Below are 19734 nucleotides of genomic sequence, written 5' to 3' on the forward strand. Positions count from 1 at the left end.
CATGCAATTACGTGAAACATATCAAGTCGTTTGTTGATGCACATTTACCATGCCGGCTTGATTTACAAAATTTACAAACTGTTCAGTTTTACAATTACGTGAAACATATCATGCCGGCTTGGTTCACCAGATGACTGAAGTCTGTAGGGACGGAGATTGAGGCCAAGATGCCATGCAAAGTTTAGCCGGCTCTCTTTCAGAAATTTGTCATGTTTCTGCTCCCATGTTATACTAATAATTAATTACCGAGTCTGGTTCTTCTCTTACCGGTAGCAAATACAACATGTTGAACAAGATCTTCTTCATGAAAACCTGCTCGATTTAGATCGGGAAAATTGTATAAATTATATGAAACCATGTGCGACATCCAATCTCTCATGCCTCAAGGAGGTTAATATATGTTCCCTCGAGTCTCATCACATATGATAAATTTTTTTTCTTCTTTGAGGGATATCTCATATGATAGATATGCCAACGGCAACAAACATGGAAGGATCATGGACTGGTAAATAAAATCAGGTAAAAATTGATAGGTAGCAGAGCAGAGTGGCGATATGGATGATGATTCAAGCCTTCTTGTGCGGCGTCGGCACCGGCGCGTCCGGGGTGACGCCGGCCCAGAACTCGTCGTCCTGCTCGAGCGCCACCATGTTCTCCGGCATGAGCGTGAGCTCCGCGTCGATGCTGCCACCACCCTCCCGGCCGGGGTACAACGACGTCTTGCCGTCGAACTTGTTGGCCCTGCCGCTGCGCGCCGCCAGCGGCCTCCCCCACCCGAAGTCGCAGCCGTACATGTCGAACCGCGGCGAGCTCCCAATCATCGTCCCCGTCGTGTCGAAGAAGCGATGCGTGTACACCATGGGCTTGGTCGTCCACTCCGCCACGCGCGCCCTGATGGCCGCGTCCGTGTGCGCCGCGACGGCCCGCCCAACAGCCGCCGCCGCCCAGCCGTGCCCGCGCGCCAGGAGGTCCCCTGCGCGCGCCGGCTCGGTCCCGATCGCGTAGATCGTGTTGCCGAAGTACTCCTGCGGGAGCTGCGGCCGGAGCCGCGCGCGGTTATTGATGGCCGCGCGGCACGCGGTCTCCTTCTCCGGCGCCAGCCGCCGCGCGCGGGTGATGCAGCGCCAGAGGAGCGAGGACAGCGCCTGGAACCGCGTCAGCGCGGCGGCGCCGGCCGCGTCGCCGGCGGCCAGGAGCTCGTCCCGCGCGCGCTCCTTGAGCGCCGCCAGCGAGTCCGCGGAGAAGTGCAGCATTCGCTCGCGCAACCGCAGCGGCGTGGCGCGCTCGATGAGCTCCGACACGTCGGCGCATGGCAGCACGGCCGGCCCTGCCACGCCGCCGTCGGGCGACCAGCGCTCGAACGAGGGCTTCGGCATCGAGGGCGCCGGGGCGAGGCCGAGCCTGGCGCGCGCGAGGGACGCCCAGTAGTTGACAAAGTCCCAGAACGCAGTGCCGTCGGAGAGCGCGTGGTTGTAGGCGAAGCCGATGAAGACGCCGTCGGCGAGGTCGGTGGCCTGGACGGCGAACAGCGGCTGCTCGCGGCCGCCGTAGTTGAGGGCGTCCGTGAGGGGGAAGAACTGCGCCAGCAGGTCGCGCGGCACGTCGGCGTCGGGCGGGGCCACGTCCGCCATGGTCACCCCTTCGGCCACCGCGTGCAGGACCTCGACGCCCTGGCCGTCGCAGTCGACGTGGACGGAGCAGCCCACGACAGCGCCGGTGCGCTCGTCCCTGTGCTGCTCGGTGGCGAAGCGGCCGGCCACGGGGTAGTAGTGGAGAAGCGCGTCGCCGAGGGCCGTGGCGAGGTGGTCGACGACTTGCAGCGCCGAGGAGGCGGGCTTGTGGAAGAGGAGGCCCTTCTGGATGTAGTTGGATGAGAGCATGGCAGCGTCCCAGCAGGTGAGCGGGATGCGCTCCCGCGGGCGCGGCGGCGGGGCCACCGTCCGCTTCGACAGCACGCGCACTATCGACGGCGACGGCATCGATCGGGATTGATTGATTGGGGATCCTACTAGCTGCAGGCAGGACAGCAGATTACTACTCCTAATTAGGGCCGAGATTTATAGGGGTGGATAATGCTCGATCATGTGCAAGCGGCGGGGCATGGACTTCCATGCCACACCCACACCGAACCAGCGCATGCAGCATACCACACTGGACTGGAATACTCTAGTAGCACTTGCTCGTGAGCTGTGGGCTGTGGCGTCGGAGGATATTTTACGTCCACGGCGCTGGAATGGATCCTGCATGCGTTGCATCATATGACAGGGCAACATCGTGCTATGGTGTTTAGGACATCCCCAACGCTGCCTTCAATATTTTTCCGAGGACAGGTCCGGACTCGTCTACGGACATGGAGATGGAAGCCAGCCGTTCCAACCACATCCCCAAATGTCCACCCAGGTCCGGCCAATTTCATTTTAAATGCATAACAATATAAGCAAATTAAAGTGTAGTATCCACAGCGCACCATCACAACAAAATGAGGCGGTTGTTCATAGTTTTTACATGGATCCGATCACAGAAGTTCGTTCTGGCAGTCCATGAAAAAAAAACATTTTTGCCCTCCCAGGTCGGTTGTCCGAGCCTCCTCGCTCACTCTGCCGCCGACTCCTCACAAGTTCCCTCCTCTCCCGCGCCACCTCATCGGCCGCCATGCGCTTCAACATTCTAACAACGATTGCGCACACGATTATCGCAGCATCATCGTCTAACTCATCCATCCCCATGGTCAACATATTGGTATCCTCTGAACGCCCGCAAGCTCAACCTTCCTCTTTTCAAGCTTGATCTTCTTCTCTTTGATGTTGATCTACTTCTCGACCGCCGCCATCAAGATATTAAACCTCTCCACCTTCTTTTCCTCCTTCACGTCATGGCACTTTGAAAGTGCAACTAATTTCGCGGTGGTTTTGGCAATTCATTACAACATATGCATCAATGAACTAATGCCTACTGAAAGAATGAAAGTTCATTTAGGTATTGCGGTGAGTTGTGAATGTGGACCCCTCAAAATACAAAGGACAAGCCTTGGCAAAAGCTTCAAGACTCTGCATTTCTTGTTAAGTGGTCCAAGATCACATTGAGTCCATAAGAAAGCCAATACTATTAAAAGGCATGATGTTTTGATCATGGACTATTTGCTCAAGTGCTTAGAGATATTGCTCCAAAACCCTTGGCCACACTCTCACATTCATCCATGTCCAAAGCCCTAAATCCTATCTTGGTCCCACCGAAACACATATGCCCGAACTCACCGAGACACACTTGACATAGCCACTACCTAAATCCTAGTAACTCGGTCTTACCGAGATGGCCCTTCGGTCCCACCGAAGTGCACTTGCCAGCCTTTTGCTGCCTATCGGTTTTACTTTGGTATTTCTGAGTGGTTTCGATCGGTATCACCGAGCTGTTCCATCTACTCTCACCGAAAAGTCTAAAGTTCAAACCTTTTGCAATAGTCGGTCTCACCAAGTGTTCTCACTCGGTCCCACTAAGTTGTGCATAAAGGTATGTAACGGTCAGATTTTTGGTGATGCCTAGATATACCCCACCCATTCCACCAACTCTTACAGAGCAAACCGGGACGAAACTATCACTTGCCATATCATTTTTCTGACAGAGAAACACCTACACTTGTGTTGAAATCTAGGAGATTCCACTCCAACCTTTGTTCCTTGATTTCTAGCCCCCTCAAGTTGCTTTCTACTCCAACCGGTGGCACTTGGTGTACATGTTGTCCAGTGCCGTGGTGGTGAGGGACTCCATGGAGATCCCCCGCGTGGAGAGCTGCACATGGACGGCGCGGCCGGTCGCAAGGTCGGCGCGCGCAGCGCAGAGCTTGAGGAGAGAGGTGAAGGTGCGGATGACGGAGATGGAAGGCGCGGAGGAGGACATGGCGGGGAAGGTTGCAAGTGCGCCCGGCAGGTCAAAGCGCGCAGCCACGGACCTTGGGCGTGCGTGGTGGTCGGTGTCGGCATGCCCACCGGCGGGAGGAGACGACGATGAGACCGAGCACAACATGTCCTCTTGTATTCTTTTTTTCTCTATCAGAGTTATCCCGTCACCACCTCACAGTCACAGGGAAGCTAAGCATCCGCACAAATCTCCAAGTTATGGAGGGCAAAGATTCATCGAGCAAACCATGTCTATTTCTAATATAAAATGTTCAGTGTTTCAATTGCATCGTTGCTGTATCAGTGTTGGAGAATTTTCCGTCGATATATACACGAGTATATAAATTGTGATGGTGAAACTAAATGACCCGCGGAAAAAAAATGAGACCATCGAGGACTAGCTCTTGGAGGCATATTTTTATAGAAGAAACTCTAATCACCACTCGCCACTCCATGATTCAGCTCTGTGCTATCCTAGCCAACAAGCTGACACCATGCTCTTGCTCGCGAAATAGCAAGAGAACCCTTTGACCAATGTTCTTGTTATTTGTGCAAGTCATACAAAACGTTGTTGGTGAGAATATTCATCTTGTGTCGATTTTATGAAATGTTTTTTTCACGATCCAATGCAATGAAGAGCAAGAGGGCACCTTTATTTTAAGCTTGGCCCAAACTCAGGGCCGTTGACAGGGCTGTGCGAGCTGTGCGCTCGCACAGGGCCCCCTGAGGGAGTCCTGGACTAAGGGGTCCTCGGGCGTCCGGCCTGTTAGCCATGGGCCGCACTGATGGACTGTGAAGATACGAAGACCGAAGACTCCACCCGTGTCCGGATGGGACTCTCCTTGGCGTGGAAGGCAAGCTGGGCGATCAAATATGTAGATTCCCTTCTCTGTAACCAACTTTGTGTAACCCTAGATCCTTCCGATGTCTATATAAACCGGAGGGTTAGGTCTATTGGACCAGATACTCATTATCATAGTCATACAAGCTAGACTTCTAGGGCTTAGCCATTACTATCTCGTGGTAGATCAACTCTTGTAATACTCATATTCATCAAGATGAATCAAGCAGGAAGTAGGGTATTACCTCCATAGAGAGGGCCCAAACCTGGGTAAACATTGTGTCCCCCGTCTCCTGTTACCATCGATCCTAGACGCACAGTTCGGGACCCCCTACCCGAGATCCGCCGGTTTTGACACCGACATTGGTGCTTTCATTGAGAGTTCCACTGTGCCGTCATTAAGAGGTTCGATGGCCCCTTCAACCATCCACAACGATGCTGTCCAGGGGGAAGCCTTCCTCCCCGGGCAGATCTTCGTATTCGGCGGCTTCACACTGTGGGCCAACTCGCTTGGCCATCTGGAGCAGATCGAAAGCTACGTCCCTATCCATCAGGTCAGATTTGGGAGCTTGAATTACGTCGCGGACATCCGCGGAGACTTGATCTTCGACGGATTCGAGACCGCCGCGGCTGCTCCCTGTCACCTCGATGAACATGACTTAAATCTGTCATCGGACCACATCCAGGAGATAGCTCCTGCAACTACTCTGGCCTTAGATCTGGAGCAAATCGCGCCATCCGAGGACGGGAGGCTCGACCCCGCCACGGAGGCCGAAGATCCCACGGCGTTGGAGCCGCACACAGACCTAGCCTCATGTGGTGTCTGTGTCACCGGAACTCCGGACTCGTTTCCGGCTATAGGTTCCAAACCATGTGCGTCCGCGGACGCCGAGCTTGATCGGTTATCGGTCTTCGAATTCAGCGCCGCAGACATCTTCCAACACTCGCCTTTTGGCGATGTGCTAGACTCATTAAAGAACCTATCCTTGGCGGAAGACTCGCGGCCGAATTATGTCCGGTTCGAACTGGAGGCTGATGATGGAGAATTTCGCTTCCCACCCACCACCCACTTCATAGCCATTGTCGATGGCTTAACCGACGCGCTCGACTATGACTCCGAAGACATCGATGGTATGGACGACGATGCTGGAGAAGAGGAGGCCCAAAACCCGCCGTTCACCAGACGATGGACGGCCACTTCCTCATATGACATATACATGGTGGATACGCCGAAAGATAATAGCGGCGACGACAAGAAAAACCCAGTGGAGGATAGCCCCCGTAAGACACAACCAAAGCATCGGCGTCAGCGGCGCCACTCTAAACCATGCCGCAGCAAGGATAGCAACACCGGCACAGGAGACGACAACACTCCGGATGGTGCCGAAGACGTAAAAGACCACACTGAACAAACTGCCGAACAGGACAATCAGGAGGATGGGCAAGTCAGCCCCGACGAACAGGCCATAAATGAAGACTCGGAGGATGGTAGTTATCATCTGCTCTCCGAGGAGGAGGTGAGCCTCGGCAACGAGGACTTTATCGTGCCTGAGGAGCCCCTCGAGCAGGAGAGCTTTAAGCGTCAGCTGATAGCCACTGCAAGGAGCCTGAAAAAGAAGCAGCAGCAGCTTCAAGCTGATCAAGATCTGTTCAACGATAAATGGACTGATGTCCTGGCAGCCGAAGAATACGGCCTTAAGCGCCCAGCCAAAAGCTACCCGCAGCGCAAATTGCTACCTCAGTTTGATGATGAGGAGTTGGAGCCCATACCATCATCACGCAACGCCGCTGACCGACCACCACGGGGTCGGGACAAGGCGGCAACTCAAGCCAAACACCATCCTGCTCCACCTCACCGTAAAGGTAGAGATCAAACAGCTTAGGGACATGCCTATGACCTACGGCAAAAACTGGACAATGATATTCCTTTTACAATTACATGCCTTACCTCAAAGCCTGTTAGAAGGCTAGCGTAGGCTTTGGTCAGTCCACTCTTGGCGGACTGAACTTTCTCAATCACCGTACCCATGAGGATACGGTGTTCATCCACGATGGAAGCGTCTCACAACGCTTCCAGTAGATCATTCGGTGCCCCTGGTTGGACAGAGGTCACCGGCGGAACAGGCACATCTCCTTCCTTCAAAGAAGATCGTTCGCCAGATTCCGGAGCCGTAGAGGTCTCTGGAGCCATGTTCGGTTGGGGGCCGAACTGAACATGGCCCCCGTTGCCAGTTTTCATGGGGATGTTGGAAATATGCCCTAGAGGCAATAATAAATGGTTATTATTATATTTCTGTGTTCATGATAATAGTCTATTATTCATGCTATAATTGTATTGTCCGGAAATCGTAATACATGTGTGAATACATAGACCACAACCTGTCCCTAGTAAGCCTCTAGTTGACTAGCTCGTTGATCAACAGATAGTCATGGTTTCCTGACTATGGACATAGGATGTCATTGATAACGGGATCACATCATTAGGAGAATGATGTGATGGACAAGACCCAACTTAAGCATAGCATAAAAGATCGTGTAGTTTCGTTTGCTAGAGCTTTTCCAATGTCAAGTATCTTTTCCTTAGACCATGAGATCGTGCAACTCCCGGATACCGTAGGAGTGCTTTGGGTGTGCCAAACGTCACAACGTAACTGGGTGACTATAAAGGTGCATTACGGGTATCTCCGAAAGTGTCTGTTGGGTTGGCACGGATCGAGACTGGGATTTGTCACTCCGTGTAAACGGAGAGGTATCTCTGGGCCCACTCGGTAATGCATCATCATAATGAGCTCAATGTGACTAAGGCGTTAGTCACGGGATCATGCATTGCGGTACGAGTAAAGAGACTTGCCGGTAACGAGATTGAACAAGGTATTGGGATACCGACGATCGAATCTCGGGCAAGTAACATACCGATTGACAAAGGGAATTGCATACGGATTGATTGAATCCTCGACACCGTGGTTCACCCGATGATATCATCGTGGAACATGTGGGAGCCAACATGGGTATCCAGATCCCGCTGTTGGTTATTGACCGGAGAGGCGTCTCGGTCATGTCTGCATGTCTCCCGAACCCGTAGGGTCTACACACTTAAGGTCCGGTGACGCTAGGGTTGTAGAGATATATGTATGCGGAAACCCGAAAGTTGTTCGGAGTCCCGGATGAGATCCCGGACGTCACGAGAGGTTCCGGAATGGTCCGGAGGTGAAGAATTATATATAGGAAGTCCAGTTTTGGCCACCGGGAAAGTTTCGGGGGTTATCGGTATTGTACCGGGACCACCGGAAGGGTCCCGGGGGTCCACCGGGTGGGGCCACCTGTCCCGGAGGGCCCCGTGGGCTGAAAGTGGAGGGGAACCAGCCCCTAATGGGCTGGGGCGCCACTTTGGGCCTCCCCCCCATGCGCCTAGGGTTGGGAACCCTAGGGGGGGGGGAGTTTCCCCTTGCCTTGGGGGGCAAGGCAACCCCTTTCCCCCTTGGCCGCCGCCCCCCCCTTGGAGATCCCATCTCCAAGGGCTGCGCACCCCCCTTGGGGGCCTATATAAAGGGGGGGGAGGGAGGGCAGCACACTACAGCCTTTGGCGCCTCCCTCCTCCCCTGCAACACCTCTCTCTCTCGCGCAGAAGCTCGGTGAAGCCCTGCCGGAGAGCCGCTACATCCACCACCACACCGTCGTGCTGTTGGATCTCCATCAACCTCTCCTCCCCCCTTGCTGGATCAAGAAAGGAGGAGACGTCGCTGCACCGTACGTGTGTTGAACGCGGAGGTGCCGTCCGTTCGGCACTCGGTCATCGGTGATTTGGATCACGGCGAGTACGACTCCGTCATCCACGTTCATTGGAACGCTTCCGCTCGCGATCTACAAGGGTATGTAGATCCACTCCTTTCCCCTCGTTGCTAGTAGACTCCATAGATGCATCTTGGTGAGCGTAGGAAAATTTTAAATTATGCTACGATTCCCAACAGTGGCATCATGAGCCAGGCCTATGCGTAGTTACTATGCACGAGTAGAACACAAAGAAGTTGTGGGCGTTGATGTTGCCAATTCTTCTTGCCGCTACTAGTCATTTCTTGTTTCGGCGGCATTGTAGGATGAAGCGGCCCGGACCGACCTTACACGTACGCTTACGTGAGACAGGTTCCACCGACTGACATGCACTAGTTGCATAAGGTGGCTAGCGGGTGTCTGTCTCTCCTACTTTAGTCGGAACGGATTCGATGAAAAGGGTCCTTATGAAGGATAAATAGAAATTGGCAAATCACGTTGTGGTCATACGTAGGTAAGAAATCGTTCTTGCTAGAAACCTACAAACCACGTAAAAAAACTTGCAACAACAATTAGAGGACGTCTAACTTGCTTTTGCAGCAAGTGATATATGTGATATGATATGGCCAGAAGATGTGTTGAATGATATATGTGATGTATGAGATTGATCATATTCTTGTAATAGGAATCACGACTTGCATGTCGATGAGTATGACAACCGGCAGGAGCCATAGGAGTTGTCTTTATTATTTTGCATGACCTGCGTGTCATTGAATAACGCCATGTAATTTACTTTACTTTGTTGCTAAACGGTTAGCCATAGAAGTAGAAGTAATCGTTGGCGTGACAACTTCATGAAGACACAATGATGGAGATCATGATGATGGAGATCATGGTGTCGTGCCGGTGACGAAGATGATCATGGTGCCCCGAAGATGGAGATCAAAGGAGCATGATGATATTGGCCATATCATGTCACTATTTGATTGCATGTGATGTTTATCATGTTTTTGCATCTTATTTGCTTAGTACGACGGTAGCAAGTAGGATGATCCCTTATAATAATTTCAAGAAAGTGTTCACCCTAACTGTGCACCGTTGCGAAGGTTCGTCGTTTCGAAGCACCACGTGATGATCGGGTGTGATAGATTCTTACGTTCGCATACAACGGGTGTTGACGAGCCTAGCATGTACAGACATGGCCTCGGAACACACGCAATACACTTAGGTTGACTTGACGAGCCTAGCATGTACAGACATGGCCTCGGAACACGGAGGACCGAAAGGTCGAGCATGAGTCGTATAGAAGATACGATCAACATGGAGATGTTCACCGATCTTGACTAGTCCGTCTCACGTGATGATCGGACACGGCCTAGTTGAGTTCGGATCATGTTTCACTTAGATAACTAGAGGGATGTCTATCTGAGTGGGAGTTCATTAAATAATTTGATTATATGAACTTAATTATCATGAACTTAGTCTAAAAATCTTTACACTATGTATTGTAGATCAAATGGCCCACGTTGTCCTCAATTTCAACGCGTTCCTAGAGAAAACCAAGCTGAAAGATGATGGCAGCAACTATACGGACTGGGTCCGGAACCTGAGGCTCATCCTCATAGTTGCCAAGAAAGATTATGTCTTAGAAGCACCGCTAGGTGAAGCACCAATCCCTGAGAACCAAGACGTTATGAACGCTTGGCAGCAGCGTGCTGATGATTACTCCCTCGTTCAGTGCGGCATGCTTTACAGCTTAGAACCGGGTCTCCAAAAGCGTTTTGAGAAACATGGAGCATACGAGATGTTCGAGGAGCTGAAACTGGTTTTCCAAGCTCATGCCCGGGTCGAGAGATATGAAGTCTCCGACAAGTTCTTCAGTTGTAAAATGGAGGAAAATAGTTCTGTCAGTGAGCACATACTCAGAATGTCTGGGTTACACAACCGCTTATCTCAGCTGGGAGTTAATCTCCCGGATGACGCGGTCATTGACAGAATCCTCCAGTCGCTTCCACCAAGCTACAAGAGCTTTGTGATGAACTACAATATGCAGGGGATGGAAAAGACCATTCCCGAGGTATATTCAATGCTAAAATCAGCGGAAGGGGAGATCAAAAAGGAACATCAAGTGTTGATGGTGAATAAAACCACTAAGTTCAAGAAGGGCAAGGGTAAGAAGAACTTCAAGAAGGACGGCAAGGGAATTGCCGCGCCCGGTAAGCCGGTTACCGGGAAGAAGTCAAAGAATGGACCCAAGCCCGAGACTGAGTGCTTTTATTGCAAGGGAAGTGGTCACTGGAAGCGGAACTGCCCCAAATATTTAGCGGACAAGAAGAAGGCCGGCAACACCCAAGGTATATGTGATATACAAGTAATTGATGTGTACCTTACCAGTACTCGCAGTAGCTCCTGGGTATTTGATACCGGTGCGGTTGCTCATATTTGTAACTCAAATCAGGAACTACGGAATAAACGGAGACTGGCAAAAGACGAGGTGACGATGCGCGTCGGGAATGGTTCCAAGGTCGATGTGATCGCCGTCGGCACGCTACCTCTGCATCTACCCACGGGATTAGTTATAAACCTCAATAATTGTTATTTAGTGCCAGCTTTGAGCATGAACATTGTATCTGGATCTCGTTTAATTCGAGATGGCTACTCATTTAAATCTGAGAATAATGGTTGTTCTATTTATTTGAGAGATATGTTTTATGGTCATGCCCCGCTGGTCAATGGTTTATTCTTGATGAATCTCGAACGTGATGCTACACATGTTCATAGTGTGAATACCAAAAGATGTAAAGTTGATAACGATAGTCCCACATACTTGTGGCACTGCCGCCTTGGTCACATTGGTGTCAAGCGCATGAAGAAGCTCCATGCAGATGGACTTTTGGAGTCTCTTTATTACGAATCATTTGACACGTGCGAACCATGCCTCATGGGTAAGATGACCAAGACTCCGTTCTCCGGAACAATGGAGCGAGCGACCAACTTATTGGAAATCATACATACCGATGTGTGCGGTCCAATGAGCGTTGAGGCTCGCGGAGGATATCGTTATGATCTCACTCTCACTGATGATTTAAGTAGATATGGGTATGTCTACCTAATGAAACACAAGTCTGAAACCTTTGAAAAGTTCAAGGAATTTCAGAGTGAAGTCGAGAATCAACGTGACAGGAAAATAAAATTCTTACGATCAGATCGTGGTGGAGAATATTTAAGTCACGAATTTGGTACACACTTAAGGAAATGTGGAATAGTTTCACAACTCACGCCGCCTGGAACACCTCAGAGAAATGGTGTGTCCGAACGTCGTAATCGCACTCTATTGGATATGGTGCGATCTATGATGTCTCTTACCGATTTACCGCTCTCATTTTGGGGTTATGCTTTAGAGACTGCCGCATTCACTTTAAATAGGGCACCGTCTAAATCCGTTGAGATGACACCGTATGAATTATGGTTTGGGAAGAAACCTAAGCTGTCGTTTCTAAAAGTTTGGGGATGCGATGCTTATGTCAAGAAACTTCAACCTGAAAAGCTCGAACCCAAATCGGAAAAATGCGTCCTCATAGGATACCCTAAGGAAACTATTGGGTACACCTTCTACCTCAGATCCGAAGGCAAGATCTTCGTTGCCAAGAACGGGTCCTTTCTAGAGAAGGAGTTTCTCTCGAAAGAATTGAGTGGGAGGAAAGTGGAACTTGATGAGGTGATAGTCACCCCTTCCGAGTCGGAAAATAGCGCAGCGCGGGAAAATGTTCCTGTGGTGCCTACACCGACGGGGGAGGAAGTTAATGATGATGATCATGAAGCTTCGGATCAAGTTGCCACTGAACTTCGTAGGTCCACAAGGACACGTTCCGCACCAGAGTGGTACGGCAACCCTGTCCTGGAAATCATGTTGTTAGACAACGGTGAACCTTCGAACTATGAAGAAGCGATGGCGGGCCCGGATTCCGACAAATGGCTAGAAGCCATGAAATCCGAGATAGAATCCATGTATGAAAACAAAGTATGGACTTTGACTGACTTGCCCGATGAGCGGCGAGCCATAGAAAACAAATGGATCTTTAAGAAGAAGACGGACGCAGATGGTAATGTGACCATCTACAAAGCTCGACTTGTCGCTAAGGGTTATCGACAAGTTCAAGGGGTTGACTACGATGAGACTTTCTCACCCGTAGCGAAGCTGAAGTCCGTCCGAATCATGTTAGCAATTGCCGCATACTATGATTATGAGATATGGCAGATGGACGTCAAAACGGCATTCCTTAACGGCTTCCTTAAGGAAGAGTTGTATATGATGCAGCCGGAAGGTTTTGTCGATCCTAAGAATGCTAACAAAGTATGCAAGCTCCAGCGCTCAATCTATGGGCTGGTGCAAGCATCTCGGAGTTGGAACATTCGCTTTGATGAGATGATCAAAGCGTTTGGGTTTACACAGACTTATGGAGAAGCCTGTGTTTACAAGAAAGTGAGTGGGAGCTCTGTAGCATTTCTCATATTATATGTGGATGACATATTATTGATGGGAAATGATATAGAATTCTTGGAAAGTATAAAGGCCTATTTGAATAAATGTTTTTCAATGAAGGACCTTGGAGAAGCTGCTTATATATTAGGCATCAAGATCTGTAGAGATAGATCAAGACGCCTCATTGGCCTTTCACAGAGTACATACCTTGACAAGATATTGAAGAAGTTCAGTATGGATCAGTCCAAGAAGGGGTTCTTGCCTGTATTGCAAGGTGTGCAATTGAGCACGGCTCAATGCCCGACCACGGCAGAAGATATAGAAGAGATGAGTGTCATCCCCTATGCCTCGGCCATAGGGTCTATTATGTATGCCATGCTGTGTACCAGACCTGATGTAAACCTTGCCGTAAGTTTGGTAGGAAGGTACCAAAGTAATCCCGGCAAGGAACACTGGACAGCGGTCAAGAATATCCTGAAGTACCTGAAAAGGACTAAGGATATGTTTCTCGTTTATGGAGGTGACGAAGAGCTCGTCGTAAAGGGTTACGTCGACGCTAGCTTCGACACAGATCTGGATGACTCGAAGTCACAGACCGGATACGTGTATATATTGAATAGAGGAGCAGTAAGCTGGTGCAGTTGCAAGCAAAGCGTCGTGGCGGGATCTACATGTGAAGCGGAATACATGGCAGCCTCGGAGGCAGCACAGGAAGCAGTCTGGATGAAGGAGTTCATTACCGACCTAGGGGTGATTCCCAATGCGTCGGGCCCAATGACTCTCTTCTGTGACAACACTGGAGCTATTGCCCTTGCGAAGGAGCCCAGGTTTCACAGGAAGACCAGGCATATCAAGCGTCGCTTCAACTCCATTCGTGAAAGTGTTCAAAATGGAGACATAGATATTTGTAAAGTACATACGGACCTGAATGTAGCAGATCCGTTGACTAAACCTCTCCCTAGGGCAAAACATGATCAACACCAGGACGCAATGGGTGTTCGATTCATCACAATGTAACTAGATTATTGACTCTAGTGCAAGTGGGAGACTGTTGGAAATATGCCCTAGAGGCAATAATAAATGGTTATTATTATATTTCTGTGTTCATGATAATAGTCTATTATTCATGCTATAATTGTATTGTCCGGAAATCGTAATACATGTGTGAATACATAGACCACAACCTGTCCCTAGTAAGCCTCTAGTTGACTAGCTCGTTGATCAACAGATAGTCATGGTTTCCTGACTATGGACATAGGATGTCATTGATAACGGGATCACATCATTAGGAGAATGATGTGATGGACAAGACCCAACTTAAGCATAGCATAAAAGATCGTGTAGTTTCGTTTGCTAGAGCTTTTCCAATGTCAAGTATCTTTTCCTTAGACCATGAGATCGTGCAACTCCCGGATACCGTAGGAGTGCTTTGGGTGTGCCAAACGTCACAACGTAACTGGGTGACTATAAAGGTGCATTACGGGTATCTCCGAAAGTGTCTGTTGGGTTGGCACGGATCGAGACTGGGATTTGTCACTCCGTGTAAACGGAGAGGTATCTCTGGGCCCACTCGGTAATGCATCATCATAATGAGCTCAATGTGACTAAGGCGTTAGTCACGGGATCATGCATTGCGGTACGAGTAAAGAGACTTGCCGGTAACGAGATTGAACAAGGTATTGGGATACCGACGATCGAATCTCGGGCAAGTAACATACCGATTGACAAAGGGAATTGCATACGGATTGATTGAATCCTCGACACCGTGGTTCACCCGATGATATCATCGTGGAACATGTGGGAGCCAACATGGGTATCCAGATCCCGCTGTTGGTTATTGACCGGAGAGGCGTCTCGGTCATGTCTGCATGTCTCCCGAACCCGTAGGGTCTACACACTTAAGGTCCGGTGACGCTAGGGTTGTAGAGATATATGTATGCGGAAACCCGAAAGTTGTTCGGAGTCCCGGATGAGATCCTGGACGTCACGAGAGGTTCCGGAATGGTCCGGAGGTGAAGAATTATATATAGGAAGTCCAGTTTTGGCCACCGGGAAAGTTTCGGGGGTTATCGGTATTGTACCGGGACCACCGGAAGGGTCCCGGGGGTCCACCGGGTGGGGCCACCTGTCCCGGAGGGCCCCGTGGGCTGAAAGTGGAGGGGAACCAGCCCCTAATGGGCTGGGGCGCCACTTTGGGCCTCCCCCCCATGCGCCTAGGGTTGGGAACCCTAGGGGGGGAGTTTCCCCTTGCCTTGGGGGGCAAGGCAACCCCTTTCCCCCTTGGCCGCCGCCCCCCCCCCCCTTGGAGATCCCATCTCCAAGGGCTGCGCACCCCCCTTGGGGGCCTATATAAAGGGGGGGGAGGGAGGGCAGCACACTACAGCCTTTGGCGCCTCCCTCCTCCCCTGCAACACCTCTCTCTCTCGCGCAGAAGCTCGGTGAAGCCCTGCCGGAGAGCCGCTACATCCACCACCACACCGTCGTGCTGTTGGATCTCCATCAACCTCTCCTCCCCCCTTGCTGGATCAAGAAAGGAGGAGACGTCGCTGCACCGTACGTGTGTTGAACGCGGAGGTGCCGTCCGTTCGGCACTCGGTCATCGGTGATTTGGATCACGGCGAGTACGACTCCGTCATCCACGTTCATTGGAACGCTTCCGCTCGCGATCTACAAGGGTATGTAGATCCACTCCTTTCCCCTCGTTGCTAGTAGACTCCATAGATGCATCTTGGTGAGCGTAGGAAAATTTTAAATTATGCTACGATTCCCAACAGGGGACCTGTTCCGCCATGTATCCGGCGGCCGAGGGGTCATCCCTTGGCGCCACCTTGACGGCCTCCTGAACCTCTCCCCGGCCGGGGCAGGTCCTTTGGGACACCACCTCATCGTCACCCTTGGCCGGGGGAGAGTGAGCGGCCGGCGGTGACACGCTGGCCATCTCCTTCGAATCTAGCGAACCTCCTGATGAGGATCGCTGGAGGCTGTCGTGGGCCGGGCTGTAATAGCACAATTCGACACATTAATGTCATGGGGCCGGACACATGAACGTGCGTAAGTTTTTAATACTTACGATGCGGCCGGGGGCTTGGTCCGGGGAGGCCGCTCCGGACTGCTATCGACGTCCCACGCGGAGTTATCCGTGTGGGCGCGCTTCCCCCTCTTGGGCGCCTCCGCCTCCAAATTTATGGAGGCCATCCTCTTTTTCCTCCCCTCATCAGGGGGAGATTTGTTCCCCTCCTCCGCCTTGTCGTCGTCTTCGGCGGCGGAGTGAGACTCCTCGTCTTCGGACGTCTCGTCCGAAGTACCTTTTCGGCGAGGGCCATTCTTGGCCCCCTTGGCCTTCTTCTCCGGCACCTCAAACGGCGCCGGAAACAGCAACTTCGTCAGAAGTGGGGTTTCTTCGTCTTCGGGTAGTGGAGCAGATAGTTAATCCGTTCCGCTATCTTTATCCAGGCCTAAAAAATCGATAGGAAGGCTCAGACTCCATCCTCAAAATATGCCAGTAAAGGGTACAACTTGAAAACATGAAAGAACTTACCGAATTACCCTGGCGTTTTAAACTAAGCCCACGATCCTCGGTCATGGGCGATGGTGTCTCGCCGGCCTTGAAGAGCACTTTCCAGATGTCTTCGTGCGTCGTGACGAAGAGCTCTAGTAGCATCTGGTGCTTGGCCGGATCGAACTCCCACAAATAGCAAGTCCGGCGCTGGCACGGCAGGATCCGGCGAAAAAGCATAACCTAAATCACGTTGACGAGCTTGATTTTCTTGGTCATCATGTTCTGGACGCACGTCTGGAGCCCGGTCAGCTCGTCCAAAGAACCCCAGGTCAGGCCCTTCTCTTGCCAGGAGGTGAGCCGCATCGGAACTCCGGATCGGAATTCGGGGGCCGCCGCCCAGTTAGTGTCGAGCGGCTCGGTGATGTAAAACCACCCCGATTGCCACCCCTTCACCGTCTCCACAAAGGAGCCCTCGGGCCAGGCAACATTAGGCATCTTGCCCACCATGGTACCTCCGCACTGTGCTTGTTGGCCGCTCACCACCTTCGGCTTCACATTGAAGGTCTTCAGCCATAGGCCGAAGTGAGGTGGGATGCGGAGAAAGGCCTCGCACACGACAATAAATGCCGAGATATTGAGGATAGAGTTGGGGGTTAGATCATGGAAGTCCAGCACGTAGTAAAACATCAGCCCACGGACAAACGGGTGGAGAGGGAACCCCAGTCCACGGACGAAGTGTGTGAGAAACACAACCCTTTCACGGGGCTCTGGGGTAGGGACGATCTGTCCCTTGGCCGGGAGTCGGTGAGTGATCTCCTTGGCCAGGTATCCTGCCTCCCGGAGCTCTTTGATGTCCTTCTTCTTGACAGAAGAGGCCATCCACTTGCCTCCAGCTCCGGATCCGGACATGGTTGGATGGCTTTTTTGGCGGAGAAAGCTAGAGCTTGGGTCCTGGAGCTCGAGAATGGATGGGCAGAGGAAGGAGAAGGCGTGGGCGAACAAGGATGAATCCTTATCCCTTTATAAAGGCAGTAAATATCGAACGCCTCCCCACTCGCCTTAAAACTCGCCTATTCCCAAGGGTCGTGCAGACGGCGCGGTTGGGTTACCCACGCCCGTATTGATGAGAATCCCGCAATAAGGGGACACGATCTCTTCTTTGACAAGACGTGCCAATGGATACCGCATCTCGAAACGTGGAACGGCAGATGAAAACGGTTCGAAATAATGACCGGGTGGATGTGATGTCACATTACAAAAAAGTTGTCAGCGGATTAGACTCGTGAAATATTATCTCTCTGCGGTTGTGTGTGGTGCTTGTGTTACAGGTCTGGATACATTCTTCACGTCCGAAGACTATCTTGGAGTATTCGGGAAAGGAAACCCGCCTTGCAATGCCGAAAACAATTTGCGCGCCGGACACCTCTTCATTGAAGCCTGGTTCAGGGGCTACTGAGGGAGTCCTGGACTAAGGGGTCCTCGGACGTCCGGCCTGTTAGCCATGGGCCGGACTGATGGACTGTGAAGATACGAAGACCGAAGACTCCATCCGTGTCCGGATGGTACTCTCCTTGGCATGAAAGACAAGCTGGGTGATCAAATATGTAGATTCCCTTCTCTGTAACCGACTTTGTGTAATCCTAGATCCCTCCGGTGTCTATATAAACCGGGGGTTAGGTCTATAGGACCCGGTACTCATTATCATAGTCATACAAGCTAGACTTCTAGCGTTTAGCCATTACGATCTTGTGGTAGATCAACTCTTCTAATACTCATATTCATCAAGATCAATCAAGCAGGAAGTAGGGTATTACCTCCATAGAAAGGGCCCAAATCTGGGTAAACATTGTGTCCTCCGTCTTCTGTTACCATCGATACTAGATGAATATTTCAAGACCCCCTACCCGAAATTCGCCGGTTTTGACACCGACACCTCCAAAATTCAAGGGCCCCCAATCTGGGTTCAAATTCATGTATTAGTCTAAAAAACGTGCACCTATCAGTTTTAGGCCTACAATTGCCTGGTCGCTGAAGCACACATTTTGGGCCTCTCGGGCCTGGTCAGCTCCCGCCGATCGCATCTGTCATCGTCGTCCTGAAGTCGATCGATTGAAAGACAAAACGGCGACGCACGTATGTACGTATCCTGGGTGGTTGGGCGATCGGCGGTCCTTCTAGCTTTGGCAGTCAGATCGGCGAGGTCACAGGGCCGTCAAGCGACACGCATCACAGCAGAATCAAAGCGGCACATGAATTGCAGGCGCATGGGCAGCCGAACAGAATGGGGAAGGCCAGCAGCTTGAAGGCGTAATGGGTACCTGCCGCCAGTGATTGGCTACCCCACTTATTCATCTATATCGAATTCTTCACAAGCCTATAAGTGAAGGTTTGATCCTTATCTGTTCTGCTATCTTGAATTCTTGGCAAGCCTACAATACAAGGAGTTCCAATATGCACAGATATTATTTTTGTTTGGTTCAAAAATCAGAAACAATCATGCATTCTTCAAATTATGTTTGCGTTCTACTATGACACAAGAAAGATTCAATGGATTGATGACAATAGCATTTGGAAATGATGTCTTGGAGAAGACTAATTATCAAGATGTAATTGAAGATTTCATTTCAAAGAACACACGACGAGGACACTTTTTGATAACACAAGGTTAGCTTATTGCTTACTTATACCATTTGTCTTTTGCATTGGTATTTTGTATATTCCTATATACTTTATAAGAAATAATATAATTTTCAGTTGTATTATTGATTTAGATTAGCTCTTTTTTAAAAAAAATTAGGGCCTCATCTTGCTTTTCGCACCGGGGCCCGAATTTCTGAAGACGGCCCTGCCCAAACTTATGCTTGTCATTTCAGATTTGAGAGCCAACTCACTTAGTTCTCTGTGTATTTTGGCGAGCATCTCAACCATGAGAGCTTGTTCTTTTGACAGCTGGGTGTGGGGGTACGTCTTATGGGCAAAGCTTGTGGTGGAAGGTGAAGGTGCAGAGGAAGGTCAAAACATGCGGACGCCGTCCTCGGGCATGCGAGGTGGTCAGTGGCAACATGCCCGCTAGTAGGAGGAGACGTCAATGAGGACAAGCAAATCATCCCACCCACCCGCACACTTTTCCTTTGCAAGCGCGTGTGTTCACGTTTTAAAATCTTTTTATTTTGCGACAGGTTGTCCGTGTGTGTTTTCTCATGTGGTCTATGTGTCTCTATAACATCAATGAAATCAATATGGCAAGGCA

General features: G+C 50.7%; 1 protein-coding gene across 1 annotated transcript; it reads right to left on the reverse strand.

The window, feature by feature from the left end:
- Nucleotides 1-320: 320 nt before the first annotated feature.
- LOC109770798 (protein ENHANCED PSEUDOMONAS SUSCEPTIBILITY 1-like) lies at nucleotides 321-2256 on the reverse strand. The gene has a single exon (XM_020329509.4). The coding sequence runs from the start codon at nucleotides 1977-1979 to the stop codon at nucleotides 567-569; it is 1413 nt and encodes a 470-aa protein (XP_020185098.1). The 5' UTR covers nucleotides 1980-2256; the 3' UTR covers nucleotides 321-566.
- Nucleotides 2257-19734: the final 17478 nt, after the last annotated feature.

Source organism: Aegilops tauschii, chromosome 7, assembly GCF_002575655.3.
Source record: "Aegilops tauschii subsp. strangulata cultivar AL8/78 chromosome 7, Aet v6.0, whole genome shotgun sequence".
NCBI lineage: Eukaryota > Viridiplantae > Streptophyta > Magnoliopsida > Poales > Poaceae > Aegilops > Aegilops tauschii.